The 27,102-nt window shown below is 35.8% G+C and overlaps 2 protein-coding genes and 1 long non-coding RNA gene across 8 annotated transcripts; 1 reads left to right on the plus strand and 2 right to left on the minus strand.

Moving 5' to 3' along the window:
* Positions 1 to 1,079: 1,079 nt before the first annotated feature.
* On the plus strand, positions 1,080 to 26,828 carry LOC125242979. The gene is made up of 6 exons (XR_007178959.1): positions 1,080 to 1,211; positions 6,616 to 6,726; positions 6,879 to 6,982; positions 14,399 to 14,454; positions 17,611 to 17,706; positions 24,765 to 26,828. It is a non-coding gene; the product is annotated as an uncharacterized LOC125242979 (long non-coding RNA).
* On the minus strand, positions 1,371 to 12,305 carry styk1b (serine/threonine/tyrosine kinase 1b). 5 transcript variants are annotated; one of them, XM_048152124.1, is made up of 11 exons: positions 11,944 to 12,127; positions 9,183 to 9,283; positions 6,894 to 6,952; positions 6,589 to 6,762; positions 5,125 to 5,460; positions 4,860 to 5,041; positions 2,806 to 2,886; positions 2,481 to 2,689; positions 2,348 to 2,388; positions 2,141 to 2,237; positions 1,371 to 2,002 (listed from the first exon to the last, which is right to left on the minus strand). In XM_048152124.1, the coding sequence occupies exons 3-11, from the start codon at positions 6,949 to 6,951 to the stop codon at positions 1,807 to 1,809; spliced, it is 1,374 nt and encodes a 457-aa protein (XP_048008081.1). In that variant the 5' UTR covers position 6,952; positions 9,183 to 9,283; positions 11,944 to 12,127; the 3' UTR covers positions 1,371 to 1,806. The 5 variants fall into 5 exon arrangements, with proteins under 5 accessions (XP_048008081.1, XP_048008083.1, XP_048008078.1 ...); XM_048152126.1 differs by lacking the exons at positions 9,183 to 9,283; positions 11,944 to 12,127 and adding an exon at positions 12,219 to 12,305; XM_048152121.1 differs by lacking the exon at positions 9,183 to 9,283 and having other exon boundaries at positions 11,944 to 12,130.
* LOC125242977 (glutathione S-transferase kappa 1-like) lies at positions 13,986 to 19,416 on the minus strand. Of its 2 annotated transcripts, XM_048152128.1 has the most exons (7): positions 18,567 to 19,414; positions 18,384 to 18,465; positions 18,031 to 18,147; positions 17,553 to 17,698; positions 15,769 to 15,885; positions 15,567 to 15,660; positions 14,785 to 14,900 (listed from the first exon to the last, which is right to left on the minus strand). In XM_048152128.1, the coding sequence occupies exons 1-7, from the start codon at positions 18,636 to 18,638 to the stop codon at positions 14,851 to 14,853; spliced, it is 678 nt and encodes a 225-aa protein (XP_048008085.1). In that variant the 5' UTR covers positions 18,639 to 19,414; the 3' UTR covers positions 14,785 to 14,850. The 2 variants fall into 2 exon arrangements, with proteins under 2 accessions (XP_048008084.1, XP_048008085.1); XM_048152127.1 differs by lacking the exon at positions 15,567 to 15,660 and having other exon boundaries at positions 13,986 to 14,900; positions 18,567 to 19,416.
* Positions 26,829 to 27,102: the final 274 nt, after the last annotated feature.

A 27,102-nucleotide genomic window follows, 5' to 3' on the forward strand; every position in this document is an offset into this window, starting at 1 on the left:
ATCTCAAGTCTTTATTTCCTGTTTGGCTGTTTCTCCTGTCTGTTACAAATATATTGACTGCTTTGTTCAAAGATAATGCACATTTTCTGCTTAGTTCACTTTCAAATTAAAATTTCCTGATAATTTGCTCACCCCCTTGTCATCCAAGATGTTCATGTCTTTCTTTCTTCAGTCGAAAAGAAATTAAGGTTTTTGATGAAAACATTCCAGGATTTTTCTCCATATAGTGGACTTCAGTGGCCTCCAAACGGTTGAAGGTCAAAATTACAGTTTCATTGCAGCTTCAAAGCGTTCTACACTATCCCAGATGAGGAATAGGGGTCTTATCTAGAGAAACCATCGGTCATTTTCTAAAAAAATTAAAAATGATATACGTTTTAACAATAAATGCTCATCTTGAACAAGCTCTCTTCTTCTCTATTAGAATTCTGGCAGTGTAGGCACTGCTAAGTGTATTACTGCCCTCCACAGGTCAAAGTTTGAACTAAACTGTCATATACAATATGCTAGTGCAAGTATATAACAATTAGTTTAAACTTTGACCTGTGGAGGGCAGTAATGCTTAGCAGTGTCTACACTGCCGGAATTCTAATAGAGAAGAAGAAGATTTTTGTAGAAAATGAGCGATGGTTTCTCTAGATGAGATCCTTATTTCTCTTCTGGTATCGTTTAAAGCCCTTTGAAGCTGCACTGAAACTGTAATTTTGACCTTCAACCGTTTGGAGGCCATTGAAGTCCACTATATGTAGAATAATCCTGGAATGTTTTCATCAGAAACCTTAATTTCTTTTCAACTGACGAGAGAAGAACATGGACATCTTGGATGACATGGGGGTGAGTAAATTATCAGGAAATTTTAATTTGAAAGTGAACTAATCCTTTAAGTATTTTAGTGAATCTTTAATAAATGTTGTGTAAAAATAAGGGTTGATTTAAATGTCTGAACTTGCTATCATTAAATAAATATCTTTACATGCATGTATAATGTCAGTCTGTACTATTACAGTGATTTTTCAATGACTATTTCTGCAGGTTACATCGTTTTGCCAGTAGGTGGAAACAAGTGACTAGAAGTGAGTCAAATTGATCATTCACTCAACCGATTCGTTCAAAATAACTGATTCATTCAGCAACTCCTTTCTGTTGGACACGCTTCGATTACTCCTTGGCTTCGTTTTGAAGTATTTTCGTTGGCAGCATTGAATCTGAAAGTAAGTTACTCAATATTTAACTTTTATTTATTGAACTGTTCTATAAAAGCCATATCACACTCCTAATGTTGGTTTGAATATAAGCATGCTGCATGACTGTTATTCGGAACAATCTTGCTCATGTGGTGGTGCTCTAAAAATATCCAAGAGTCGAACAAGTTATTTTCCAGTAAATTCCAGAACTGTTATTTATTATGATAGAGTAAATGTGCAAATGGACAAGGCTACATCATTAAACTGGCTCTGGACTGTCCTGAAAAAAAGTGGATCTCAATTTTACTTGATCAGATCAGTCAAATAATGTTGAATCTTCTCAGTTCATTGCTTTACATTCTAGCTTTCCACAGCATCAACAGGTTCAAATATCTTATACAATAAAAGAGTCATTTGATAACAAATAAAATCTGAGAATTTGGCAACATTAAAGAAAGTAGGCTTATATTTGTAAGAATTCTTTAAAATGAACATTGAATACTTGTTAACGTTAGTATGGCTGGTCGACAGTCAATTCACTCTTTAGAAATCACTGGAGATGTATAGTGTACACCACAAACAAAATAGGGTTTTCATATAGATGTGATGTATTTGTATGAATTCAGAAAACTGTGTAGTTGTTGGATTCTCCATATCCCGCCTCCTTCAGATACTGTTCAATATTGATTGGCTCAGGCACACGGAGAATACTGCTGTCATTGGCACTCTTCTCTCCAGATTGGAGTTTATGCCTGACTTCAGCCAATGAGGGGCGGTCTTGCTCCTTCCACTGACAGCAGGCTTTGATAATTGAGTAACTGGAGAAAAACAGTAGCAAATTGATATTTTGAATGTACCAGACAAGCACTGTATGAACAGTAAATTAAAATACAATAAATAAATTTAAAAAAAATACAGTAATTTTACAAAACAAATGGTTCTAAAGGTGCATTTACAGTGAGTTGGAGCAGTTGTTTGGTTTCTTCAGTGTTTTGGCTCTTTGATGATACTGTAGAAGTTCCTTTGCAGGGATTTCAGCAAAAGGGACCTCACCTGAAAGTATGGAAAGAATGTAAAAAATATTATAGACAAAAATTTGTGATTTGTTAATCATTCTGTAAGTAAGAGACAGTTGGCTTAAAAGAACCAGACAGCACACTCACCAAGAGTTACCATTTCATACAGCAGCAGCCCAAATGACCAACTGTAAAAAAAGAGCAAGAAATACAGAGATTTGAAGTTAAAACATCTTGAAAGTTGCTTTTCCTCAGAACATGTATTGTACTTTTTACTTACACATCACTTTTTGGAGTGACAGGTCTCTTGGCCAAAAGCTCAGGAGCCTGCCACTTTTTTCTTCCAGGATCTTCACTGTGATTAGCACTTTCTGACGTCCTCGCATACAAATCACCCAAACCCCAGAGTTTTGCAGTGCACATCCTGCTGACCAATACGCTACGAGCCTTGATGTTGCAATGGAGAAGATCTTTGCTATGGAGAAAGTCCTACAGAGAAAGAAGAAAGAAAGGTTTTTGATTTGCCAGGGATTATATTGTTAATTCAAATGCCTAAATGTTTGGATCTGTCCCTGAGATAGTGGTGATAACAACATTGTACTCACCAGTGCAGAGGATACATGTGAGGCCATGGTGAAGATCTTTTTCTCTGTCATTTGATACATGCCGTCTGGTCCAACATTATCCTGTTTGAGACAGGGTTATTATCATTAACTAAAACTAAAATCATAAAATGATTACTGAAAATAAAATAAATTCTAAGAAACTATAGTAGTAAATGAATGATACTAAAATAACACTGGTTTGAGAAGATGTATTTACACAGAAGAAAAATTACTTCTATTTTTTTTTCAAACACCTTATTTGTAATCGATTGATTAGTCACTGTTCCTATATAGCAGCAGACCTGTCAAACACTATAAAGCAGTGGTTCTCAACTTGTTTTGCTTCAAGACCCATATTTTACATTGCTATCAAGCATAAACAACAGCCAAAACATGTCAACACATGAAACAAACCAAATGAATTTGCACCAAAATGCCATGAAGTTTATTTAGATGGCAAACCTTTGAGGTCAACATACAGGAAGCATTTTAAAACATTTAAAGCATTTTAAAAATTAAAAAATAAAAGAAAGCAAAACTTAAAAGTCGTTAAACCAATTTACAGTGCTCCACACAGAAAAAGATATATATTGTGGCCATAAAATAATTATTCCCAGATTATCAATTTGTTCCCTCAATATATTAATGAAATTTAAAGGCCCACTGAAGTGTCTTGGAACCGCTCAGCATTATTCAGTGTGTTGACATAATTTCAGCTGAAACAGGAAGACAGGGCAGGACATATCGAACAGCTCCACCCATTTTTTTTAAATAGCCAATAGCGTTTCGTTTATACCACAGCTCGGCCAGAGTCGTTAAACTCTGTAAAACCTCCGTTTCCTTCTAATCTCGAACCATTTCTCTTAATGCCCTCTATATCACTATAAAATACAGCATTCTGTGCAGAATTCAAATGGGTCTGATACCTTTTGTGGTCTGAGCCAACTCGCAGTCCGCGGATATGATCCACTTTGTGCTCTCGTGTCTCTGGACCAGAGCAGACTGTGCTCGCGGTGCAGCAGTTCATGTAACACTAATGCGAAAACGGACTTCATTCGCGTCAATGGAAAGCATATTTACACTGTCTGAATCGTTCCCTATTCTCTATAATAGTGCGTTATGTGCCATTCACCATGTAGAAACTAGTAAATGTGTGAACAAATGACTGATTTCAGCCACAGCTTCAGCGTCTGTTTATAGTGTAGGAGTGGGCGGGACTTAAAATTCTAGAGAGCATTTGATTAGACAGAAGATTTGATGAGAAGCTGAAGTGCGATGTGATGTCATGAAAATCTGTGATCCATTTTAGCGGAAATGAGAGACTGTAAGTTTTCTAATCTTCTAAATGCAAATTTTGTCATTGTTTTGGAACACACCAGCTTATTCATAACCTTAAAGGGATAGTTCACCCAAAAATGAAAATTTGATGTTTATCTGCTTACCCCCAGAGCATCGTTTTGTGTCTTAGGACATCAATGTGTCGTCATGAGCTGCAGGGTTTAATTTGGATTTGTCTGTCGTGTTTTATTTACTCTTATAGTCCAAGTTCCCGCTGACTTGCATTATACCACTGACAGACGGCAGCGGTTGCAGTTAAAAATCATCATTTGTGTTCTACTGAAGAAACAAAGACACCTACATCTTGGATGCGCTGGGGGTAAACAGATAAACATCAAATTTTCATTTTTGGGTGAACTATCCCTTTAAGGCTAACATATTCATACTAAAAGCTAAAAAACTTACATTTGAACTAAAATGAGTTAACAAGTAATTATTTATATGTCCCACCCCCACATGTCATGTGCAGGGCTCCGTACCAATTTAGTTAATTTTTTTATTTGGTTTTACCATTTTTTACCCCCTTACATGTCATCTGCGGGGTTCCTTATCAATTTATTTGATATTATTTTATATTCTATATTATTTTTTGCTAATCTGCATTTTCTGAATCTGGATTTTTTTCCCCCTGTTGTCAATGATGCTACCTGTGGCCTAAAGCTGTTACATACCAATTGAGAACCACTGCTATAAAACATCCAAGTCCAACCTCTCACCTGTCTACACCTCCACAGGAATCCGAGCAGATCTCTGTTCTCCATCTCTTCAATAACAGTAATGAGAGGGGCCCGGAGGGATATTACTCCCAGAAGCTCCGGTAAGAAGGGATGAGGCCCTAACTGGGAAAGGAAGGCCGCAAAGCCCAAGAATGACTGATTTTCCTTGTTACTGGCTGAATCTGTATGAGAACAAAAAAAAGGAAAGTGAAACTGGAATTCAAGATATCAGACATTATGATAATGTCATAAACCACTTTGGCACCTTTAAGTACACGCAGCACCACATTTCTGTTTTCCATACGAGCCCTATAAAGTGAGACGGAGCTGTCTGACTTCAGAGAGTATGACGCTGGGAGAGGAGACACCCCTTTGAAGTTCTCCGGCAGTCGCTGACGTGGAAGTTCCCTGGGCTTTGAGAAGGCTGAAGCTCCAGCCCCAAAAGAGCCTCCGCCATCGATAAAGTCCACATTGTGTGCATTTAATGAGGCATGGTCATGCCTATAGGAGTCTCGAACTTGTGATGTGGGGTTGAACGTCATGTAAGATGTAGTGTCCAATGCTATTGGCTCACCTTCCAGAGCATTTAGACCCAGAGGAGCTATGCAAAAAAAAAATAGATAGAGGGTGAGAGGGATCGTTTAGGTGGGATGTGATGACTCAAAAGTATGAAAAAAGCAGAATAGGATTCTTAAAATATATTATTCATCATATGTCATGTATGTTTACATAAATTAACATATTAAGTATCAAAACCATGCCATTTTGTGCAAACAGTCTCACTGTGTAGAAAAGAGGTGTGCTGAAATGCAGCATCAAATATTTTCCTACGCCCTTGCTACGACACATAAGCACAGTAGTTTGCATGCAGCAGTTACATTTAATTCCTTTATTATGTACAGACATAATATTTTATGTTATTAAGAAATATATTCTTTTTGTGATCAACTTTTTATTAAATTGTGATATGTAAACATCCAATTTTGTTATGCAACACATGTAACAGTAGCATACATATTTCTACATGTAATAGAAAACAATAAAAACTATATACAATTGCCAAAACCTCAGAGAGCAAATGAAGTGTGTATATATATATATATATATATATGCTGCCTGGCCCCCCAAAAAAAGGTTGCTGTTTATATTTAAATAGGCAAATACTTAGGAGTCTATGACTGGGTCATTATTGCTGTGATTATAACAGTTCTTTTAACCCTAACTGATGGAGTGTATAGCTTTTCATTTCTTAAACAACCATGTAGGGAGAAACATCATGGCCATATTCCACGATGACAATGCCAAGATTGATCAGGCTCGAATTGTGAAAGAATGGTTAGGAGGGAGCAGGAAGAATAATTTTTACACATGAATTTGCACCTCTGAGTCCAGACTTTAAATTCATTGGAAGTCTTTGGGATGTGCTGGAGAAAACTTTACAGAGTGCTCGACTCTTGCATTGTCAATAAAAGAGCTTTATGAAAAATTGATGCACCTCTTGATGGAAATGTTGTGATGTTATTTCCACTAAGGGTGCATCAGTTTTTGTATAAAACATAATAATCACAGCAATAATAATCCAGTCATAGACTCTAAAGTACTTGCCTATTTAAATCCAAATTGGCCAGGCAGTGTATATGTGTATGTATGTATAAATATATATATATACAGTTTAACCAGCTGCAAACACAGAAACCTTGGCATGTTGCTTCTTATAGCAGACACTCACCGTCAATGCCTTGCAAATTTCTCCTAGTCTTGTTTGTTCGACTGGAGCCAGGCTGCAGGCGATTCACCTTCTCAGGACAGAACCTCAGCAGCAGCAGAAGCACCAGCGTGACCAAGAAAGCCAGCAAAAACAGCACCGGTACGATTATCACTTCTTGTTCATACACACGGATCTCTGAGGGAGCAGATCACATGTTGGAAAGGAATATGAGTGAGATGTTTGAAATTGCGGCTTACAACTTTAGTGACATAGTTATCTAATGGTGATGATGCCTTTGTTTTATCTGACAGACATGGTCTACTCACCACAGAATGTATCTCCAGTTTTACATTCTGAATATGCAGAACTGGTAGAGGCCGCCATCCTGTGCAGAGACAGAATGTGGATTTAAAAGGTTGGAGAGTTTAATTAGCTACTTACTTGTTCACCAAAATAATGCTGTGTTGCAGGTTGATTTCCAAATGCAGAGAACATTGAAACAATATGCTGTGGGTTTTACAATTTAAAAAATTAAAACCTCCTTAGGATCTCTTATAATGACAGTATGAAATAGTATGCTGAATTCTGGGTCAGTGTAACATGATCTGGGTCTTTCTAATCAGCATAAAAAGGCTTTGGGCAGTTGAGACGCATCTTTCTCATCATCAGTGTTCATTCCATGAAAAAAGAGAAGTTGTTTTTTTTCCCTGGAATAACCACAAAGAGAATGAGGAATAAATACTGTCTCACGTGTAAATTTCACTGAACGTAAGTAAAATATATGTCATAAATATATGATGATGGTATCTTTTAAGTATATTTTCAAACACTCTACGCTACACACTTGAGCTCTGAGTGCAATATGAGAGGACCTCATTTGTGAACAAACAATGAACACACCCTATCTATTTTTTTCTACATGTCAGCACAACAGTATTTGCCATAGTTTATGTGTGCTCATAGTTGTAATTGTCATATGTGATGCGCTAAAAAGTAAATGTGTTCTTTCTAGGCCTATGAGTGTTACTAATTGTGTTTTCAGACTGTAAAGTTAAAGGCCACTGTTTTAGCTCCATCTCTGACACATACACGGAAAAGCCTTTTATTTGGATTATGATGCTCAACCTGTTTGTCTGCATTTTTCATTAACAAAGACTACACAACGACACGTCATATACATTTAGAAACTCACAAAAGCAAATGAGATATATTGTACATGAATATCTTTACTCAATAAGTGTATTTAAAAAGTGTATTTTAAATAGTGTTTAAAAAGGTACTTTTATACATCAAGGATGCATTCAATTGATCAAAAGTGACATTAAAGACATTTAGAATGTTAGATTTTTAATCCAAATAAATCCTGTTCTATTCAGCTTTATATTCATTAAAGAATACTGAAAAAAATGTATCAGTTTCCACAAAGATATTAAGCAGCACAACTGTTTTCAACAATGATAATAATAAGAAATGTTCCTTGAACACCAGCATATTAGAATGATTTCTGAAGGATCATGTGATCATGTGGATTAATGGCTGCTGAAAATTCAGCTTTGCCATCACGTGAATAAATTAATATAATGACACAATATATATATATATATTATAATAGAAAAGTTTAAACATTTAAAAATTTTTAAAAGGTAATGAAATGCTCTCTATAGTGCCTTTTGTCCTTCTTTTACATAATTGAGGAATGTTTTGACATCATCAAATTTGTTCTGTGCACTTTATAATACAAACCAATTTGCAATAAATTCATTATCAACTCACCTGACAGCTACTACGACACATATGCTTGCCTTGTAAACACAAACACTAAATCACGTCTTTCTAAGCCATAAACTATGTGGTCATTTTGTCTGCAGGTCTCTACTGGCCTACCTGCTGGACACTGTGGTTGTAGGTGGTCTTACTCCGTAATATTCAGTTTCAGATTGTTCTCAGATCAGATAGCTCTCCATGATGAAAATCATATCCCATTGTTGAATACATCACCGCTGTATTCCCAATGTTATGCAGTGTCATCGGTCGCTCTTATTCATCCCCTTCCTCGTTTCTAGAGAATTTCCTTACGGTGTACTCTAAGTCTGCTTGTGTTTGTCTAGGTCACACCTTTGTTGGTTACTTGGCTCCACCCTCCTCACCTGTGCGCCGTCATTTGCTGTTGTTGTTAACACCCCCCTTTACTGTATAGGGTTGCTAAAAACATTATTTACCCATCAACGGGTATGCCAAGCCCTTAATACATTTAACAGTGTATCATTTTCAGCTGTCAAACCCTGTGAATATACACATATCTAATGATTAAATGCTCAGACCTGCCCTCTATTTTTTATATTAACCTAATCATCTATCATTTAAAGCATATGTGGCATTTTCTTCTTCCTGCATCAGACCAAACTGAAACCTGATTATCCAGCTCCTCGAGTTTCTCTAGGAGAGTCAGACATCCAGACTCAATCAGTGTGCATTAAACAGAGTTAAAGAGGACCTGCAGGTTTACCTTTCACTCAGTGTTTATGATTTGGAACAAAAAAGGTTTGTTCAACCATTGCATTCAGTATATGACAGCTGATGGCTTTAACTATGACTTAAAAACAATCAATTTTTACCACTTTTATTCAGGAGTTAGTGAATATACAGAGTATATGGAGAAGTAGTTGTTACACTGTGGCTGTAGGCTTGGTGGGGTGAGGCCCCATCCACTTTTCCCCTGAAAGACAAAAGACATGCAGGGCTGGTGAAATGATGACACAAAATTTCCCGTTGGTCTGAGTTCAGATATTATTTGTGTACAGGGTGCGAATTACACAGTGTCCTCGATGGTGTTTTATCGCGTGTCTGTCTAGGACACTCTGTTCTTGTGATGGACTGACCACCTGTCCATGGTGTGGTTTTCGTCGTGTCTTTGGACCGAGATGCTGGGATGGGCTCCAGCATCCCCACGACCCAACATAGAACAAGTGGTGAGGAGAATATGTGGATGGATCGATGTGTTCCTCAATGCTATGTATTAATAAACGCAACACCTGTTTCTCCGAACTCGATCCTGTCAGTCGTCCATGATTTAATCCATTTCCAGGTCATTACTACGACTGGAAAGTATAGGCCTGGATTAAGCCTACTGCCTACTGCCAAATAACAGCATAACATTCCGTTCTTTACTAGTCTTGCGAGAGGACATTTTATACTCGTGCAGCAAGTAAAAGCGAAAAGCACGCAAGACCTGATGTGAAACTTAAACCCTTGCGCAGCTTACATATGATATGTGTGTGTGTGTGTGCGTGTGTGTAGGCTACTACTGAAAACTCAAACACATGAAATGCTTACAGAAAGCAATGTGAAATGCAGAATGATAATCTACTTCTAAAGTTACTCTTGCAAAACGATAGGCCCTACATCTATTATATTGCGTAGTATACCTTAAAACGCCTAAGCATGCAAACTCTTTACGTGGGCTGTCTACATGCAGTAGTCTATACTTATGAAATGCACTCATGCATATGTACAAACTCCACACACTTTTAACAGTGTAATACATGTAATTTTTTAATATACAGTAGCCTCGTTCGCAAGCAATTGATTTCAGGTGAGTGTACGTGTAAACAGAAGACATTTTACTGTAAATTAGTTTTTCATGAACGATTCTTGCATTTTGAATGAATCTTTTTTTATGAGAGTGATTCGTTCATTTTGTCTTGGCCACTCGTGCACAAGCAGCACAACACTCGTTTGTTCATTTTTATCAGGCTCATAGAAGACCAGTCCAGATCATAGACTGGTCCAGATGGCCTAGTTAATTTCTTTTTTTAATTTCTTTTTTTATTCAATAATGACACATTATAAACAAGGTCATAAATCATAAAGCAAGGGAAAGCATCATGACGAAAAACTACAATATTTCCAAAATCAGTTCAATAGTCAAGTCAATAATATGGGATTTTCTCAGCTTCTATTTTCTGATATGTATAGGCGTATATATATATATATATATATATATATATATATATATATATATATATATATATATATATATATATAATATATCCATAAACAGTTTAGGACTGGGTTAGATTAATGTGATTTTCCCCATCATACAGATAAAGTTTATAACTCTTTAGCAGATTCAAGAACCATGACATATATTCACAAAGTAGCCTAATAAATTGTAATAAATAAATGAAACCTAGCTTAAGACCTGCCTAATAACTCATATTTAAGCAGGGCAATTTCAAATAAGACCAATATGTATTTTTAAAAAACTATAAAAATGAATATTTGCAACCACAATTGCTCCCTCGCACTTTAAGGGCTCTGCCCTTCGGAGTGATAAGCATAGTGATAACTTCCGAATGGCCATCGTTTTGAACAAAATGAATGAAAGGATGTTGCACATATGCGGCCACAACAAAATGAATTAATCACTCACTATTCTCGTTATTCCTGAGTCATATTAAAGATGTCGAAACTGAAAGAATTGTTCATTAATGACCCATCAGTTCACATTGAAATGCAGATACATAAACATTAAAGAGTCTTATGTATTAGAATTGGTGTGTGTGGAGTTTGTATGTGTGCATGAGCATTTTGTAAGTGTTTCTTTGAGCTTTCATTAGTATCCACATTAGTAAATACTTCATGTGTTTGCAGGTGTTTCATGTACAGTGGGCTCCACAAATATTGGCAACCTTGATAAATATGAGCAAAAAACTGACTGTGGAAATTTGTTTTAGCAATTTCTCCTCTTAGTCTTTCATTCAAAAATATTACAAAAATCTAACCTTTAAAGTCAAATAGTTGAAAGATAAAAATTATTATCATAAAACTATTTTTTTCCCTGAAATATATGTATTCCAGTATACAAATTCAAATGGGTAAAAATCTAACTGACGTATTCCCATTCCCATTCATATGTTTTTAAGTTCAATTTGGTGATCAGGAACAAATAAGTGATAAGTCACGGCTTTCTGTTTCACTGGGCTCTAAATATGAAGAAGATCACTATGGGAAAGACGTGAGAATTGGTTGTTGAGCTGCACAAATCATGAAATGGCTATAAGATAATAGTTTAATTGTTGGAATACTCATTTCCACTATCTGGGCAATAATTGCAGTAATTAAAAACAATTGCAGATACTTGTTGGGTCTTGGGGTCAGAAAGTCTCTAAAACAATGATCAGACATCACCTATATAACCAAAATTGTATTTTTACAATAAAAAAAGCCTTCAATGACATCAAACAGCAATCTCATGCACCTAGTTTGGTAGGTGTTACTTGAACTTTTGAGTTTTATGGTCAGATAAGACCAAAATAAAGCTTTTTGGATAAAACACTGTTTGGGATAAACAGACATAGCCATGTAGAAAAGTACCTCATCCTCACTGTGAAGTATGGTGGTGGATCTTTAATGCTGTGGGGCTAATTTAGTTCCAAAGACCCTGGACAACTTGGTAGGATTCACTGTATCATAAAATCCATCAAGTACCAGCAGATATTAACTCAACACCTGCCCCTGTCAGAAAGCTCAAACTGTGCCGTGGTTGGATCTTCCAGCATGACAGTCTGCACTCACAAACATCAAAATGGGCATTCCGCAAGGCTCTATACTTAGATCTTTGCTGTTTAGTCTATTTATAAATGACTTACCTCTGCACTGCTCAGGGGCCAGTTGTCAGCTCTACGCGGATGATGCAGTTCTTTATATCCCCGCTAAGTCACCTGAGCAGGCTGCAGAGGCACTGTCCGACTGTATGTCTCACATCCAACAGTGGCTCATCCAAAATCAGTTAGTTCTAAATTTGTCAAAAACAGTCTCCATGTGTTTTTCTATTAGGAAACATGATTTAAAAAGAAATTTCAATACAAAATGAAAAAATTCACTCTGTTACAGAATTTAAATATCTTGGATTGGTCCTAGATTCTCAACTTAAATTTGATAAACATATAAAGAAAATCTCAAAAACAATACAAAGTACTCTTAATTGTTTTAAACTAATCAGAAATTACATTCCAAACCAGGCAGCCCTGCTGTACATGCATGTTATGGTTTTTTCTCATATCTCGTACTGCGTGACAGCATGGGCACAGGCTGCTCCTACTGCAACCAAACGTATTGGCTCTCTATACAATCGAGCAATAAAAATTATGGACACATGGTTTATTGACACATTATCAAACAAACATATTCAACAACATATTTAAAGGTGCCCTAGAATTAAATATTGAATTTATATTGGCATAGTTGAATAACAAGAGTTCAGTACATGGAAAAGACATACACTGAGTTTCAAACATCATTGTTTCCTCCTTCTTATATAAATCTCATTTGTTTAAAAGACCTCTGAAGAACAAGCGAATCTCAACATAACACCGACTGTTACATAACAGTCGGGGTGTACGCCCCCAATATTTGCATATGCCAGCCCATGATCAAGCCATTAGACAAGGGCAGAACGTCTGGATGTGCACAACTGAATCATCAGACTAGGTAAGCAAGCAAGTACAATAGCGAAAATGGCAGATGGAGCAATAATAACTGACATGATCCATGATAACATGATATTTTTAGTGATATTTGTGAATTGTCTTTCTAAATGTTTCGTTAGCATGTTGTTAATGTACTGTTAAATGTGGTTAAAGTTACCATCGTTTATTACAGTATTCACGGAGACAAGAGCCGTCGCTATTTTCATTTTTAAACACTTGCAGTCTGTATAATGCATAAACACAACTTCATTCTTTATAAATCTCTCCTACAGTGTGTAATGTTAGCTTTAGCCACGCAGCATAGCCTCAAACTCATTCAGAATCAAATGTAATACATCCAAATAAATACTATACTTACATGATCCGATGTATGCAAGCAGCATGCATGATGAACATCTTGTAAAGATCCATTTTGAGGGTTATATTAGCTGTGTGAACTGTGTTTATGCTGTTCAAGGCAAGCGCGAGCTCCGGGGGAGGGGGAGAACGAGAATTAAAGGGGCCGCAACCTATATATCGGTGCATAGTTAATGATGCCCCAAAATAGGCAGTTAAAAAAATGAATTAAAAATTTGAGCTGAAACTTCACAGATACATTCAGGGGACACCTTAGACTTATATTACATCTTTTAAAAAGAAGTTCTAGGGCACCTTTAACAACCCCCAAAACATATAGCCTCTAGGCTGAATAAAATTCACTCAATTCATGTATAAAATTTTAAAAAAATGGATTGAACATGTATTGGCATTAAATTTGATGAAATCTGAATATCTAAAATAAAACATTTTTAAAATGTGACTATAACATATGCAACAACAAATAGGCTATAAAAAACGGAATAAGAGGAACCATATTGTTGGTTCCACTTGTAACCCACAAATGTAACCATATTGTAAAACTAACATTTTAAAAATGTTACTCTTTGCATTTTATTCCCTGTTAACTGTAGTAACAAACAAAACAGGAACTGTCACAATATTTGTTTACATTTTGTGAGCAACCTTATAATTTAGAATCTTTTGTCAAAAGGTTTTCTACTTTCCACTGAGGGAGTCGTTCCTTTGAGGTGTGGCCACAATCACCAGAGTTATATTGCATCAGCCAAAACTATTTTATCACTTAAAGAAAGTGTTTAAGACCATTGTTATACTCTGAAAGTGTAAACCCATTGAGCTTAAACAGCCCACTTTACTTGATTTCACTGAATTACCAGACTCAATGGCAGATAGACAGTGGGGGAAAAAACAGGTTTATTGCATAGTTATAATATGAGCACACAGGTATTTAGCAGGTTGGGGAGAATGACTGGATAATAATAGAAGTCTTTACTGTGTTGCAGGAGGCAAAGTGGATGGTGAATGTGGAGAGCACACACTTCCTGGGATGTTCAGACAGGTGAGTATACTGGTTAGAGTAGAGGCTTACTGGAGTAGAGAGGGATCGCTGGAGAAATGGAGACATGGAGCAGGTAGAAAATCTCTGAACAATAGTCTGTAGTCCTTGTTGTAGGATCACTGAATGTGAAGTGTGTGCTCTTGATGGCTAGTGATTGGTGTCAGGTGCTGGGAAATTTTTATTATTAAATATATAATTATATAATTTAGACTTTAATAACTTCCTTTACTATTTCTGTCTCTCTGACATATTCTTCTAATCTGTTTGAGTGTGTGTGTGTGTGTGTGTGTGTGTGTGTGCGTGTGTGTATGCTGTTGAACTAAAACCATGTGAATTTGCACCACCAAAATTTTATTTAGAACTTGTTGAAATATACAGAGTATGGAGAAGTAGTGATCACATTGTGGTTGTGGGTTTGGCGGGGTAAGGCCCCATCCACTTCTCCCCTGGAGGACAAAAGAAAGAGAATGATTGGACAATGAACAGTATATTACCTATGGCTAGTTAGGAGTTTATTGTTTAAAACATGATACGGCACAGTAAATCATCAAGAAAATTGTACGGTAAATATAAAAATACAAGACAAATATAATATAATTTTTTTTTCCATGAATGCACATTTTGGCAAATCCTTTGATTATCACCATTAGTAGCATTAGCAACCGATTAGCATATTTAACTGGTTAAAATCCGTTAACCAACAAGACGCAAACACATGATAAAACCTGTGTGATCAAACAAACATGACATGCCAATTTTATAATAACTTAACTCATACGTTATTCAATAAACTGTTTTTTACCATTTAATCTGCAGTCAGTTTGTTCAGGTCATTGTAGTGCTACACATAGACTATAACTGGAAAGTGATATAGGCATAAAATATCACCAATCAAAGCATGAATAACACACCATACTTCACTCATCTTGCGAGAGATAACAGCTTTTTAAATAATTGTATTGTTTATTATTTTTATCATGACAGTAGAGCCTTTCTAAATTTAAAAAGGAAAACATAAATGTTATTAAAATGTTAAAAAAAACGATGTCTTAGTCCAACAAGTTGATGGTTAATCAGTTAATCAGTTAACCATCTACATTCCTTATAGTTACCAATGAAATAAGCCATGAGCTCAAATCTATCTGAACCAAAGAAGACCTCAGCCTTTCCATTCACATGACACACAATGAATGGAAGACCAAAGCACTGCAAAAATGGGGAGAAACTGTGTAAGGATGTTTTATTATATTTTAACAACAAAGACATTTTGGTGGGAAAAACAAAAGGTGCAGAGATGCAAGTACAAGCACTGACCTTATTCTCCAGGGCTTCCTGTGTGACACTCTTCAGCTTGTCTTTGATTGGCTGAGATTCAGCGAGGGTCAGAATTTGCTCCACCTCACTGGCTAAGAGACCTGCCTTTAATCCCACCTGTGCAAATCAGAAAAATATTGGAGAACACTATAATTTACCAGACAATAGTTTGTTTTATTGTCTTCGCTAGATAGATATATCTTTGGTGCTAAAATGTATCATGACATGTTGTGTATAATTGCATAGAGTAATAATTTAAAGGGTCAGTTCACCCAAAAATGAAATTTCTGTCATTAAGTACTCACCCTAATGATGTCCCATACCCGCAAGACCTTCGTTTGTCTTCGGAACACAAATTAAGATATTTTTGATGAAATCCGTGGGTATCTGATCTACACATAGGCAGCAACGACATTGCACCTTTTGAGGTCCAGAAAGGTATTAAAGGGTTTGTTCACCCAAAAATAAAAATAATGTAATTAATTACTCACCCTCATGTCGTTCTACACACCCAAGACCTTTGTTCTTCATTGGAACACAAATTAAGATATTTTTGATAATATTGAAATCCGATGGCTCAGTGAGGCCTGCATCACCAGCAATGACACTTCCTCTCTCAAGATCCATAAAGGTACTAAAAACATATTTAAGTCAGTTCATGTGAGTACATTGGTTCTACCTTAATATTATAAAGAATCTGAGTATTTTTTGTGCGCCAATAAAACAAAATAACGACCTTTTAACAATATCTAGTGATGGCCGATTTCATAACACTGCATCTTGGAGCTTCGGAGCTTTATGAATCAAATCAGTGGATCGGAGCACCAAAGTGCGCTCTGAAGCAGTGTTTTGAAATCGGCCATCACTAGATATTCTTGAAAAGTTGTTTTTGGTTTTTTTTGTCACACAAAAAATATTCTCATCACTTTATAATATTAAGATAGAACCACTGTACTCACATGAACTGACTTAAATATGTTTTTAATAACTTTATGGATCTTGAGAGAGGAAATGTAATTTCTGTCTATGCAGGTCTCGCTGAACCATCGGATTTAATCAAAAATATCTTAATTTGTGTTCTGAAGATGAACGAAGGTCTTAAGGGTGTAGAACGACATGAGGGTGAGTAATTAATGACATTATTTTCATTTTTGTATGAACTAACCCTTTAAAGATATTGATAAAAAAAAATAAAAAAAAGTCAACATGACTACAGTGGTTCAACCTTAATATTATGAAGCTACAAGAATACTTTTTGTGCTCAAAAACAAAACAAAAATAATGACTTTATTCAACAAATTCGTCTGTCCCCTGTCATACTGTTACGCTATTTACATTGCAGAGCTGCAGAACTCTCGTGTCCCCTGTGCTCGTGCTGCAGCATTTTACCAGAAGTGAGAGACTGTTTTGAATGCTTATATCTCCTAAATGCGAATTTTGTCATTGTTTTGGAACACACCAGCTTATTCATAACCTTAGGCTAACATATTCATACTAAAAGCTAAAAAACTTAAAGTTTGGGACTTTAATGCCTTTCTGGACCTTAAAAGGTGCAATGACATTGCTGCCTATGTGTGGATCAGATACCCTCGGATTTCATGAAAAATATCTTAATTTGTGTTCCGAAGACAAATTAAGGTCTTACGGGTTTGGGACGACATGAGGGTGAGTGATTAATCACAGAAATTTCATTTTTGGTTGAACTAACCCTTTAAAGATTACCATTTACCAGTGATTTCTTTTATTTAGTTTGATTTAATTTCTTGTTCTTGGGTATATGATACCTCAGTGAGTGAGGCAGGCTGCATAATGTCCTGATGAGTGTACCACATTCTTTTCCAGAGCTCTCTTGACACCCTCTTCATCAGCACGTCTCCCTTTTTGTCCTTCTCTGCTACAGCTGTCACAAAACGCATTGCATTCAAAGAGTCTGAGATGGTAAGAGAAAAAGGGAGAAAAAAAGAGAGAATATCCTTTTAAGAGTGTAAAAACAATCTAATTGGATGAGTTAAGTGCCAAAACTTAAGTTTAAATTTGCACAAAATTTAGCATTAGCACTGTAAATGCCTTTGTAGGGGCTTTCAATGTCATGGAAAAATATTTTCCCGTAAAACAATAATAAATAAATCAATAAAAACGGTGAAAACAAACATAAAAAACATAATTTTTTTTCTTTATGAGAGAAAGAAAATAAGTATGGCTTGCATGGTGCATTATAAATCTGGTCACGACTGCCATCATAGAGAAACGTGGCTTGAATACCTTTCTCATAAATGTTTGGAGGTTGAAACATAGGGACCCCAAAGTACTCAGACAACAGCTTCAGATCTGAGGCCATGTACAGAAGCTTATTAGGGATCAATACAGGGGACCGGTTACCTAGAAAACAAACAAATTTGATAAATCTATAAAACATACAAAGTGTCACATACAGTTGACAAATGTATGTTACAAATTCTTCTTTAGTGGTTAGATTATTGCTCCCAGTAGCTTCACATTTATCTTTTTTATCCTTTTTTAAATTAAGTGATTAAATATAAAAGAGAGCCTACATTTACTGTCTGGAATATCTAAAAAACTACGATGTAGTTGTGATTATGTCGTTTCCCCATTACCTGAGCCATGTAAGACTCCTCGTATATATGCTGGTTTCAGTTCAATGTCGATGTTCCAAACATTTCTATAGCGGAACAGCACCTTAAAACAAAAAATCAACTCTTATATTAAAACATTTTGAGCAGATTAGATTTCAATTAACTATATTAATGGCAAAAAAACCCAAAAAAAACATTACGCACCTCAAATGCCAGCCAGGAGTAAGGAGATGCAACATCATAGAATAACTTGACCACTTTTCCGGAACTGAACATCTGTAATGAATAAGCACATTATTTTGTAAATTAATTAGAGTGATAATAGCAATAATAGAATGTTTAATTAAAGGGGACCTATTATGGAAAATTCACTTTTGCATGGTGTTTGGCTATAAATGTGTGTTGGCAGTGTGTGTACACAACCACCCTATAATGATAAAAATCTACCCACTCCTTTTTTTTAATCTCCATAAATCATAAGCAGTGTCTCAGAACAAGCCGCTTCCAGATCCCTGGTAGTGTGAAGTCACATTAGCCACAGGCCCCGCCCACGAATGTTGACAGACACTGCTGTTTTAACATAGAACCGCCCTGAGTGAGTTCACAGCGAGTTGTACACAGTCCACTATTGCTGCACTTACGAGAATGTCCTTCTAAAATTCCCAAGCATTTTAGGTGTTCTGTAGCTGGATGGATTAATCCACATAGCTCTCTCCATTTATTCCCTAAATCTGAGCTGCTGAAAATGAGATGGATTAACTTGGTTTTCCAAGAAAATACTGCCTCAGTTCTTCCGAAATTCGTTTGTCTGCGCGAATCATTTCACACCGGACTGCTTAATGAACGAATGTCAATACAATGGGACAATACAAAACAGAGACTGTGCTAAAAATATGCTACTCAAGGATATACAAGTAAAAACTGTTAGTGATCCAGCTTGCAGTCTCCAGAGTGACACTGGATACAGCAATAATAAAAGTGAGAGCACGTTATTACAGTTCATCGGAGTTGATTTAACGTTACGGATATAAAGTTTACCAGTTTAATAAGCACCACCCGAAAAAGCATAAGGTCTTTATATATTTGTTTACTGTTAGTTGTAACGAGTGTTTCTGTGTACTTCGCTATGTATGTTGATGATAATGCAAGGGAGAGAGAGAGTTTATAGATATTTTAATGCACACTTGCACTGTGTTTTATTAAGCTCTTCCAGTGATTTTCTGACGCTTCATATTTTGTGTTAAGTACAATAAACATCATAAAAACTCATCTGTAAAGTTTTGGCCATCATTCGGACAGTACAACAGGCTTGTAGTAATATAGTGGATAAAAACAAGAAGACAATATATGTTATAACCGTAATTAAACTAAACTATACCTGTTCTATCTCCATGCAGCATAAATTCGCAGTTTCTGACATTATAGTGCATCCTGACTGACTCCTGACACCAGAGAATGAGCTCTTGAAGCTCCGCCCTCTTAGGCAGCAGCTCATTTGCATTTAAAGGGGCCACACTAAAACGGCTTGTTTTTGCTCAACCACTAAAAGTGGCAATTTTAACATGCTATAAAAAATTATCTGTGGGGTATTTTGTGCTAAAACTTCACATACACACTCTGGGGACATCAGAGACTTATTTTACATCTTGTAAAATGGGGCATAATAGGTCCCCTTTAATAATAACAGAAACAGTTTAAATTGCCATTTATTAGGTTGTTCAGCTTTAAGAAAAGTCTACCCATAATCGTAGTGGGCGAGCGCAGAAAGAAAAAAGAGAAGAAAAAAGAAATGTGACTGATTCAATGTGTGCACTGCATCTGTGTAATCTTCAGTAAACAGTATGTTTTATTTTTATTAGGTCATCAGTGGTCATTATTGCTTGCTAAGAAGAAAAGACATGACACAATAAAACATTCACAAAAAGATTAGAAAATAATTGAAGCTAAGCTCCCAGTGCAAGCTGCAGCCGCTTCATATGATGACCATTCAAATGGGAAACACACAAAATGAGGAACAGCTTTGTTCGTCCACAGCAGGTTAAGTGAAATTTGTGAAAATAACCTAATAATTATAAATCAAACAGCTTATCCATAAGTCTTGTGGAATAAACACAAGACATTAGCCTGACCACTTTACAATGATAATATTCTCCCGCTTATATTTTTAGCTTGCCAGACTACTCCGTCTTGCCTTTAATCATCTTATTTTACGTTCAGATATATGCATTATGAACAAAGAACCGTCATTATTTCCAAGCAATGATGTGAACAATCTGATAAGTAGCATTTTTCGCTAGCGATTTATACTTGTTCTAACGATTAATGCTATCATATTGTGCTACCACTACTGTACTTGCATTATTATAAGGGTAGGTTTAGGGTTGGGGTAGGTGTAGATGTTAATAAAGCCATAAACCATGTTAATATCACGCTGGAAGCATAATCTGATAGGTAGCATTTTTTGGATTTTGTCAGATTTTGCTAACGTTATCTACTGTTTCAATGGGAGGTAGCAAAATCTGAGAATCTGTGGCAGTTTTCGGGCGTGGCTTAGCGAAGGGTCAGTTGTTTCATTAAAGGTACAAAATGTAATAATTTTGTCCGCTAGAGGTCGCTAGAAGCCTATTCAAAACAAAGGCGTAACTTGATAACGGCAAGTTTTAGAGCAGAATCTTGGGACGTGGTCTCCATCTTAATGGATGGTGCAAAAGAATAGGGATTGGAGTCGGGAACAACTCATGTTCATGGATGTGATTATTAACGTTACTGTAGTATGAAGCAGAGCAGGACCGAGTGTTGTGGGAGCTGAACGAGGCCGCTGGAGCGATTGAGCAACACACACCTCACGAGCAGCGGAACTTTTATTATGACACAGTCGCTGGTGCCGCTTCCGCTTTTCCGGTCATGAGTATGAGGTAACACAGCTCTGTTTATCATATACATTTGAGTGTGTTGAAAATGTTATAACGTTACTCTGTGCGTTCGCTCGGCGGCTGCTGTGAGACACTGTAAAGTTAAACTGATCGATTTTAGAATATCATATTAAATTTTGGATGTCTTGTGTTGATAAATGGAATGCAATTAATTTTAAAACGTATCTTATGATGGAGAAAATTATGTATTACTGTTACTAAAAATAAAGCTGCATCTGATTTGCTATGTTAGCTATTTGACAAAATAGCTAGTGAGGCATGCATGGTACTCGGGAAAAAAATCAAGAAAATTGATTTAAACAATGACTAAACGTGTTGAGCTATATAAAAATTCATTTTATGTCTATAAATATATCAAAACAGTTGTTCCCTTGTCTATTAAAACGTGTAATATTTTAAAGCGTCTTTGGTGTTTCCATGGTTTCTTCAAAATAAAACCAGAAACCAAGGGTAACGCGGGTATGACGCAATTAACAGGTGGCTCCTCGTCCCGGAGCCTTGGTTAAAATTGCAATTTTCACGATTTACAAATAGTTTGAAACATTTGGGATATTGTACTCAAGTGAACAAAATATATAACACTGGCCTAGTGGGTTTTGGATATTTTACTGCAAAATTATTACATATTGTACCTTTAATTTACATTTTCGATTGGGCACTATAGATGGCACCTGTTCCCAATCACAACACCACACAGCTCATGCTCCCAGTGTGAAGGAGGAAGGAATGCTGTGTAAATTCAGCATTAGACTGAGGGTAATGAATGAAAAGTACTTTGACCAATAGCGTGCAGGCATTGTACATAATCGACCAGTCGTGTCGTGCGAGAAGGCGGGATTCTACAGAGAACGGTTAAAGCAGTGAAAATATCCATTTATAGACAGTATGAGGATCGTAGAGAGTAGCACTTGCCAAATCCTGGACTTTTAGGCTCTTTAGAAATCACAGACAGGCACTTTTTTAAGGTCCGAAAAAGAGGACAGATCACCTTAATATCTATGGTAAGAGTCATTTTCTGTGTTCTGCTCCTCCTGATTATTTCCTTTTTCTTTTCAGCTGTAAAATTATAAAAAAAGTCAACAGACACTGCGCACTGTTGTCTGGTCTTCAGATTTAATATCCCATGAATAATTCACCTGAATGCACTAAGAATCGTTTGATCTTCTCCATTAAATCCTCACTCACGTCTTTTTCACGGTTTATCTCGCAATATTCTCCTCTTTTCCACTTCTAATTCAAATTGCTAGCGTTAACGGGAAGCTTTCAAACGAGAAATTCATTAGGCTATTTGTTGTCTGTCAAAAAATGACGGAAACCATTTTGATACAGTAGTATATCCCGCATTATTAATGACGGAACATTTTGGTCAACGCAACATATTACACAGTAGATGTACATAGTACAGCTATATAAAAAAGTACACTTGCTTTAAATTTTTTAAAGAAGTTTTGCACATTAAGAAAAAATGGTTATTTTAAGAACTTTCGACTGAAAAGTTCTTTGGGGATCCAAACATGTTTCTTCGCATCACTGAAAACTCCCTTTTGGGGCCTTTATTTTTCATAAGTGTGGATCGCAGCGGTTATGTATCACGCTTGTAATATTGCTTGCGGAAAGATTAATCTGAGCTTTTGGGGTTATTCCTGAAAGTAATTTGTTAATATTCTTTTAAGTTTACTTTTGTTAAGAGAAGAAGAAGGGATGGTTGGGGTCACAGTGTACAAAAGATTAATAACGCTCCGAAGCTTCCTGAAGCAGTGTTTTGAAATCGGCCATCACTATATAAGTCGTTATTTTGTTTTTTTGGCTCACCAAAAATATTCTCGTCCCTTTATAATATTAATATTGAACCACTGTACTCACATGAACTGATTTAAATATGTTTTTAGTACATTTATGGATCTTGAGAGAGGAAATGTCATTGCTGGCTATGCAGGCCTCACTAAGCCATTGGATTTCAACAAAAATATCTTAATGTTTTTTGTTCAGGAACAGATCATGCACACTTGACACATACAAACTTTTTAGGCCTTTACACATATAAACTTAAAAAAAAAAAAAAAAAAAAAAATGTATCGCAAATTTGGCATTGAACTTTGTTGGCATTTAACTTTTTTTTTTTGTCGAATCTAATATAAAGTAGCGCCAGACTACTGATGTTGACCTTGGAGGCATTCTTCTTCACGTGAGTGTGATTGATTGTTGTTGTCAATTTGATTTATTCTTCTTTTCCTAAACTACAACCAGTAAGATCAAACCCTGCCCAGGAACCGATTCTAAAGATTTCATTGGGTCAGTCATTGCGCTGATTGCCTACACAATGCTGAAATAATCATCCTACCCTAAACCATACTCTGTGTCACGACTGGATCCATTTATTTAGTCTGAACTTTATTTCTTTACAGGTGACGTGATTGTGTTGACAAATGAAATCGGCTACAGGCCTCGGTTTGTGTTAAAAAAAAAAAATCTTAAAGATGAGTCGTTTCCCCTTAATGGAATCGATTCCAACCTTTGGAATCGACTCTCAATTCCCAACGCCTCGGAATCGATTTTTTTTGGAATCGATTCCCAGCCCTAATGTAGTGTGTTATACCTTTTTGTGAATATAAAAGGTCTGCAAAGATTTAAAGATCAAAGTGCATGACAAATAAAATTACTGTCTCCGAAACGAGTCATCAGCAATAGAGTTAGCATCAACCCGGTTCCTTCCACAATAACCTAATAGGATTTTTCCATTGGCTTTTGGATTATTGTGGAAAGTAATAACTTTTATGAATTTTGAATTGTAAATGCAATCGGCAGTAGTCAAAAGCTAAACGTAGGCTAGAAACAAACTAAACCAGCCGCTTGTTTCTTTAAATTGGAAAAGTATTTGTGCACTAAGTATAGGACGTTGACAAAAATGGTCACAAATAGGTCAATAGAAAAGATAACTTATATTTTAAGGGATAAATATACAGTTTTTGATGGAATTTGTGGTGTGTGGAATTAAAGGTGTTAATAGAAGACTAAGAAAAGAGGTGGTATTGAATATCAATGGAAAATACTGAGAAGCATTTTTTGATTGGTTTCTTTTTGTTTATTTGTGTTTTTGTTCTTGTTTTCTGATACATGGAAATGTATATGTACATGTGTATAGGTAAAATGTAATAAAAAATTGCATAGTTTCCAAGAGCACAATTATAAACATGAGGATGTGAAAGCAGACTAGTGATTAGATGAGTTTACGTGTCAGCTTGATGTTAAATGTCCCCGACAACCTCTGTATAGTCCCATTTAGCCACTTGTAAGCAATCACCTTCTACAGGATAAGTAAAAGCTAAGTGATAGAGGGTATTACTGATGTATTTTATATCATAGAATAAAATGTGAAAATGCTTGTGCTTGTTCACCACAGACCTTATTTCAAGCATTTAACCAAAAACCCATCCAAAAAACCTATTGACTTCTATTCCTTCTATTCCAGTCTCACATGCATAATGCCAGCTGGTGTTCATTGGCTGCCCACGAACAATGTCTACTTTGACCCGCCCTCAAACAGTAGTTGTAGCTGAGGCCTTTACTGTTAAAGTATATTCTGTATAGTCTAGGTGCATTCATGTCATGTCGTAATTACTGTAATTACGAGATTCCAACTTGTAAAAAGCGTTCATGTCCTCTTAGAACTTGTAATTACAACTTGTATACTTTTAATTAAAATATAACTTTTCTGTACCACTTTATTGTCAAAGAAATGTGAACTAGTTAATGATTTGTTTTTTATATGGCTTGTACAATTGAGCATAACTATACATGTGTGTGTGTGTTTGTACTGCAATTTAGAAAAATATTATTTTATTTTTTAAATATATTGTTAGATATTGATGTTTTATACCTGACCCAGCCTCAGTCACCAGAAAAAAATAGATTCAGCCATGCTGAAGCAGGAGACAGAGTGATGTTAAAAATTAGCAGGGTTTTTTTTACTTTTTAGTTCAAACCTGTTAATAATTTCAAAATATTAAAAAGACTTTTCACATGAAAAGTTCTAGAATCATGTGTTTAAACTACCTTTTTGCAATTTTAAGTTCAAGCCCTTTAGCTCCTGATTCTCTTCTGGACTTATTTTTTCAGGCCATTTACAGTTTTTTTTCAATTGCTAAAAAGCATATGTTAATACTGAAGTCTTACATGTATATAATAAATAATAATAAATATAACATTATGCAATCTTTTAGGACAAGTATGTGGATCAACCTACAGGACTCCTGCAGGAATGTACCCATAGAATTTTCATTTTGTCAAGCAGAATTCCTGCATCATCCATTTAAAGACAACTACAATCCTTCAGGATCCCTGCAAGACTTATAAGAGAAGTATGGTGGTCTCTCTGGAAATAACACTGCATGTTTTTTTAGTCCCCAATTGAATCGATAGATTTGGTGGTGGAATTGTCAAATGATGAAGAGTAAAGTGTGAAACTGAAATATGTAAATGTGGATCTGCTTATCTGCTTTGTGACTCTGTATCCCCATTGAAAAAAAAAAACTTTATATCTGCATTCAGCCATGACTTCAACTGTTTTTTATTACCAATCAAATTATAATCAATTAACAAAACATCACTTACATATCAAAATAAAGTTGAACAGAAATAAGAAAAATTTATCTTTTTCAGAAAGATGAACTTTAAAACTTAAAAAAAAAAAAAAAGTGAACAACATTCTCTTTCTTCAACCCACAGAAATCACATTTATCTATATCACAACAAAATCTTGGGCAAAGTGCTTTAACAGGGTACACCAGATGAAGTATTTCTCTGAAATGTATTTCTCCTACCTTGTTAGTTATGTACAATCATTTTAAGCAATGCTTATTTCCACTCAGTGGACTCGAAACTTAATTGCAATGACTTATGACATGATTTAATACACTGTGTCGGTATGCTTCTGAAACTGATGCAAATTCCAGGTTGGTACGCTTCGACCCGTCCCCTTGGCTAAAATTGGAATCGCATACTAGCATGCTGCTTGTACTATTTTTGTCATGCATTTATATGGTAGAAATAGAGCACTATGCTAGTGTGCAGTTTTAAATTCAATAAAACTGTGAAATGCAATGAAGTGAAGCTTGGTTAGACACATACTTGCGCAGATTCAAAAGAACATCACGTATAAATACTTGTTGCAAAGAAAGAGGTGTTAAAGAATTACTAAAATCTGCTGCAGCAAAAAGGATCATTCTTGATTGTTTTTTGCAGTTAAATACAGCTTTACTGTTTGTAATACTTTATTTTTTGCAAATATACGTCATGATTTTGTCTCTACAGTTGACCTGAAAATTTGACCAATTGTAAGCTTTTAATGCTAAGATATTGAGCTTTAAAAAAAAAAAAAGCTGTTATTATGATTTATGATATTATGATTGATATATTAAACTGAGATTTCACATATATTAGAATGTGATTTTGATAGGTGCTTGATATGAAATTGGAAGGTGTCTTTGAATATGTCCTTGAAAGTTCTTAAATCTGATAAAAGAGTTTGAACCATTGCTGAAGTGCTGCGACTTTTTACCAGCTGCAATTTGTTTAGTGTTCACAGTTGAAAACAGATATAATGTTATTTACATGCAAGTCCTCAACTTACCCCTATTTTCGTCCGTTTCTCCTGTTTCTTCTTCTGATTCTGTTTAATGGCGGTTCTCAGACTAGTTTATAGTGCATTTCTGCCACCTGTTAGACGGGAGTGAGTAGCAACAGTGTTGGATATTATGATCTACCCATTATTAATACCCTAATATTACCTGAAATTCAGCTTTGCCATC

This window comes from Megalobrama amblycephala, linkage group LG13, assembly GCF_018812025.1.
Source record: "Megalobrama amblycephala isolate DHTTF-2021 linkage group LG13, ASM1881202v1, whole genome shotgun sequence".
NCBI lineage: Eukaryota > Metazoa > Chordata > Actinopteri > Cypriniformes > Xenocyprididae > Megalobrama > Megalobrama amblycephala.

Excerpts from the sequence above, each read along its gene's own strand:
- styk1b (XM_048152121.1), bottom strand. Across the intron at positions 2,887-4,859 it reads TCCTGTGGAGGTGTAGACAG|GATAATGTTGGACCAGACGG; the intron begins GTGAGAGGTTGG and ends TGTCTCAAACAG. Across the intron at positions 2,690-2,805 it reads CACATGTATCCTCTGCACTG|GACTTTCTCCATAGCAAAGA; the intron begins GTGAGTACAATG and ends CTTTCTCTGTAG.
- LOC125242977 (XM_048152127.1), bottom strand. The coding sequence starts at position 18,638 with ATGTTCAGTTCCGGAAAAGTGGTCAAGTTATTCTATGATGTTGCATCT. Across the intron at positions 18,148-18,383 it reads AGGAGTCTTACATGGCTCAG|GTAACCGGTCCCCTGTATTG; the intron begins GTAATGGGGAAA and ends TTTGTTTTCTAG. Across the intron at positions 15,886-17,552 it reads AGCCTGCCTCACTCACTGAG|GTGGGATTAAAGGCAGGTCT; the intron begins GTATCATATACC and ends TGATTTGCACAG.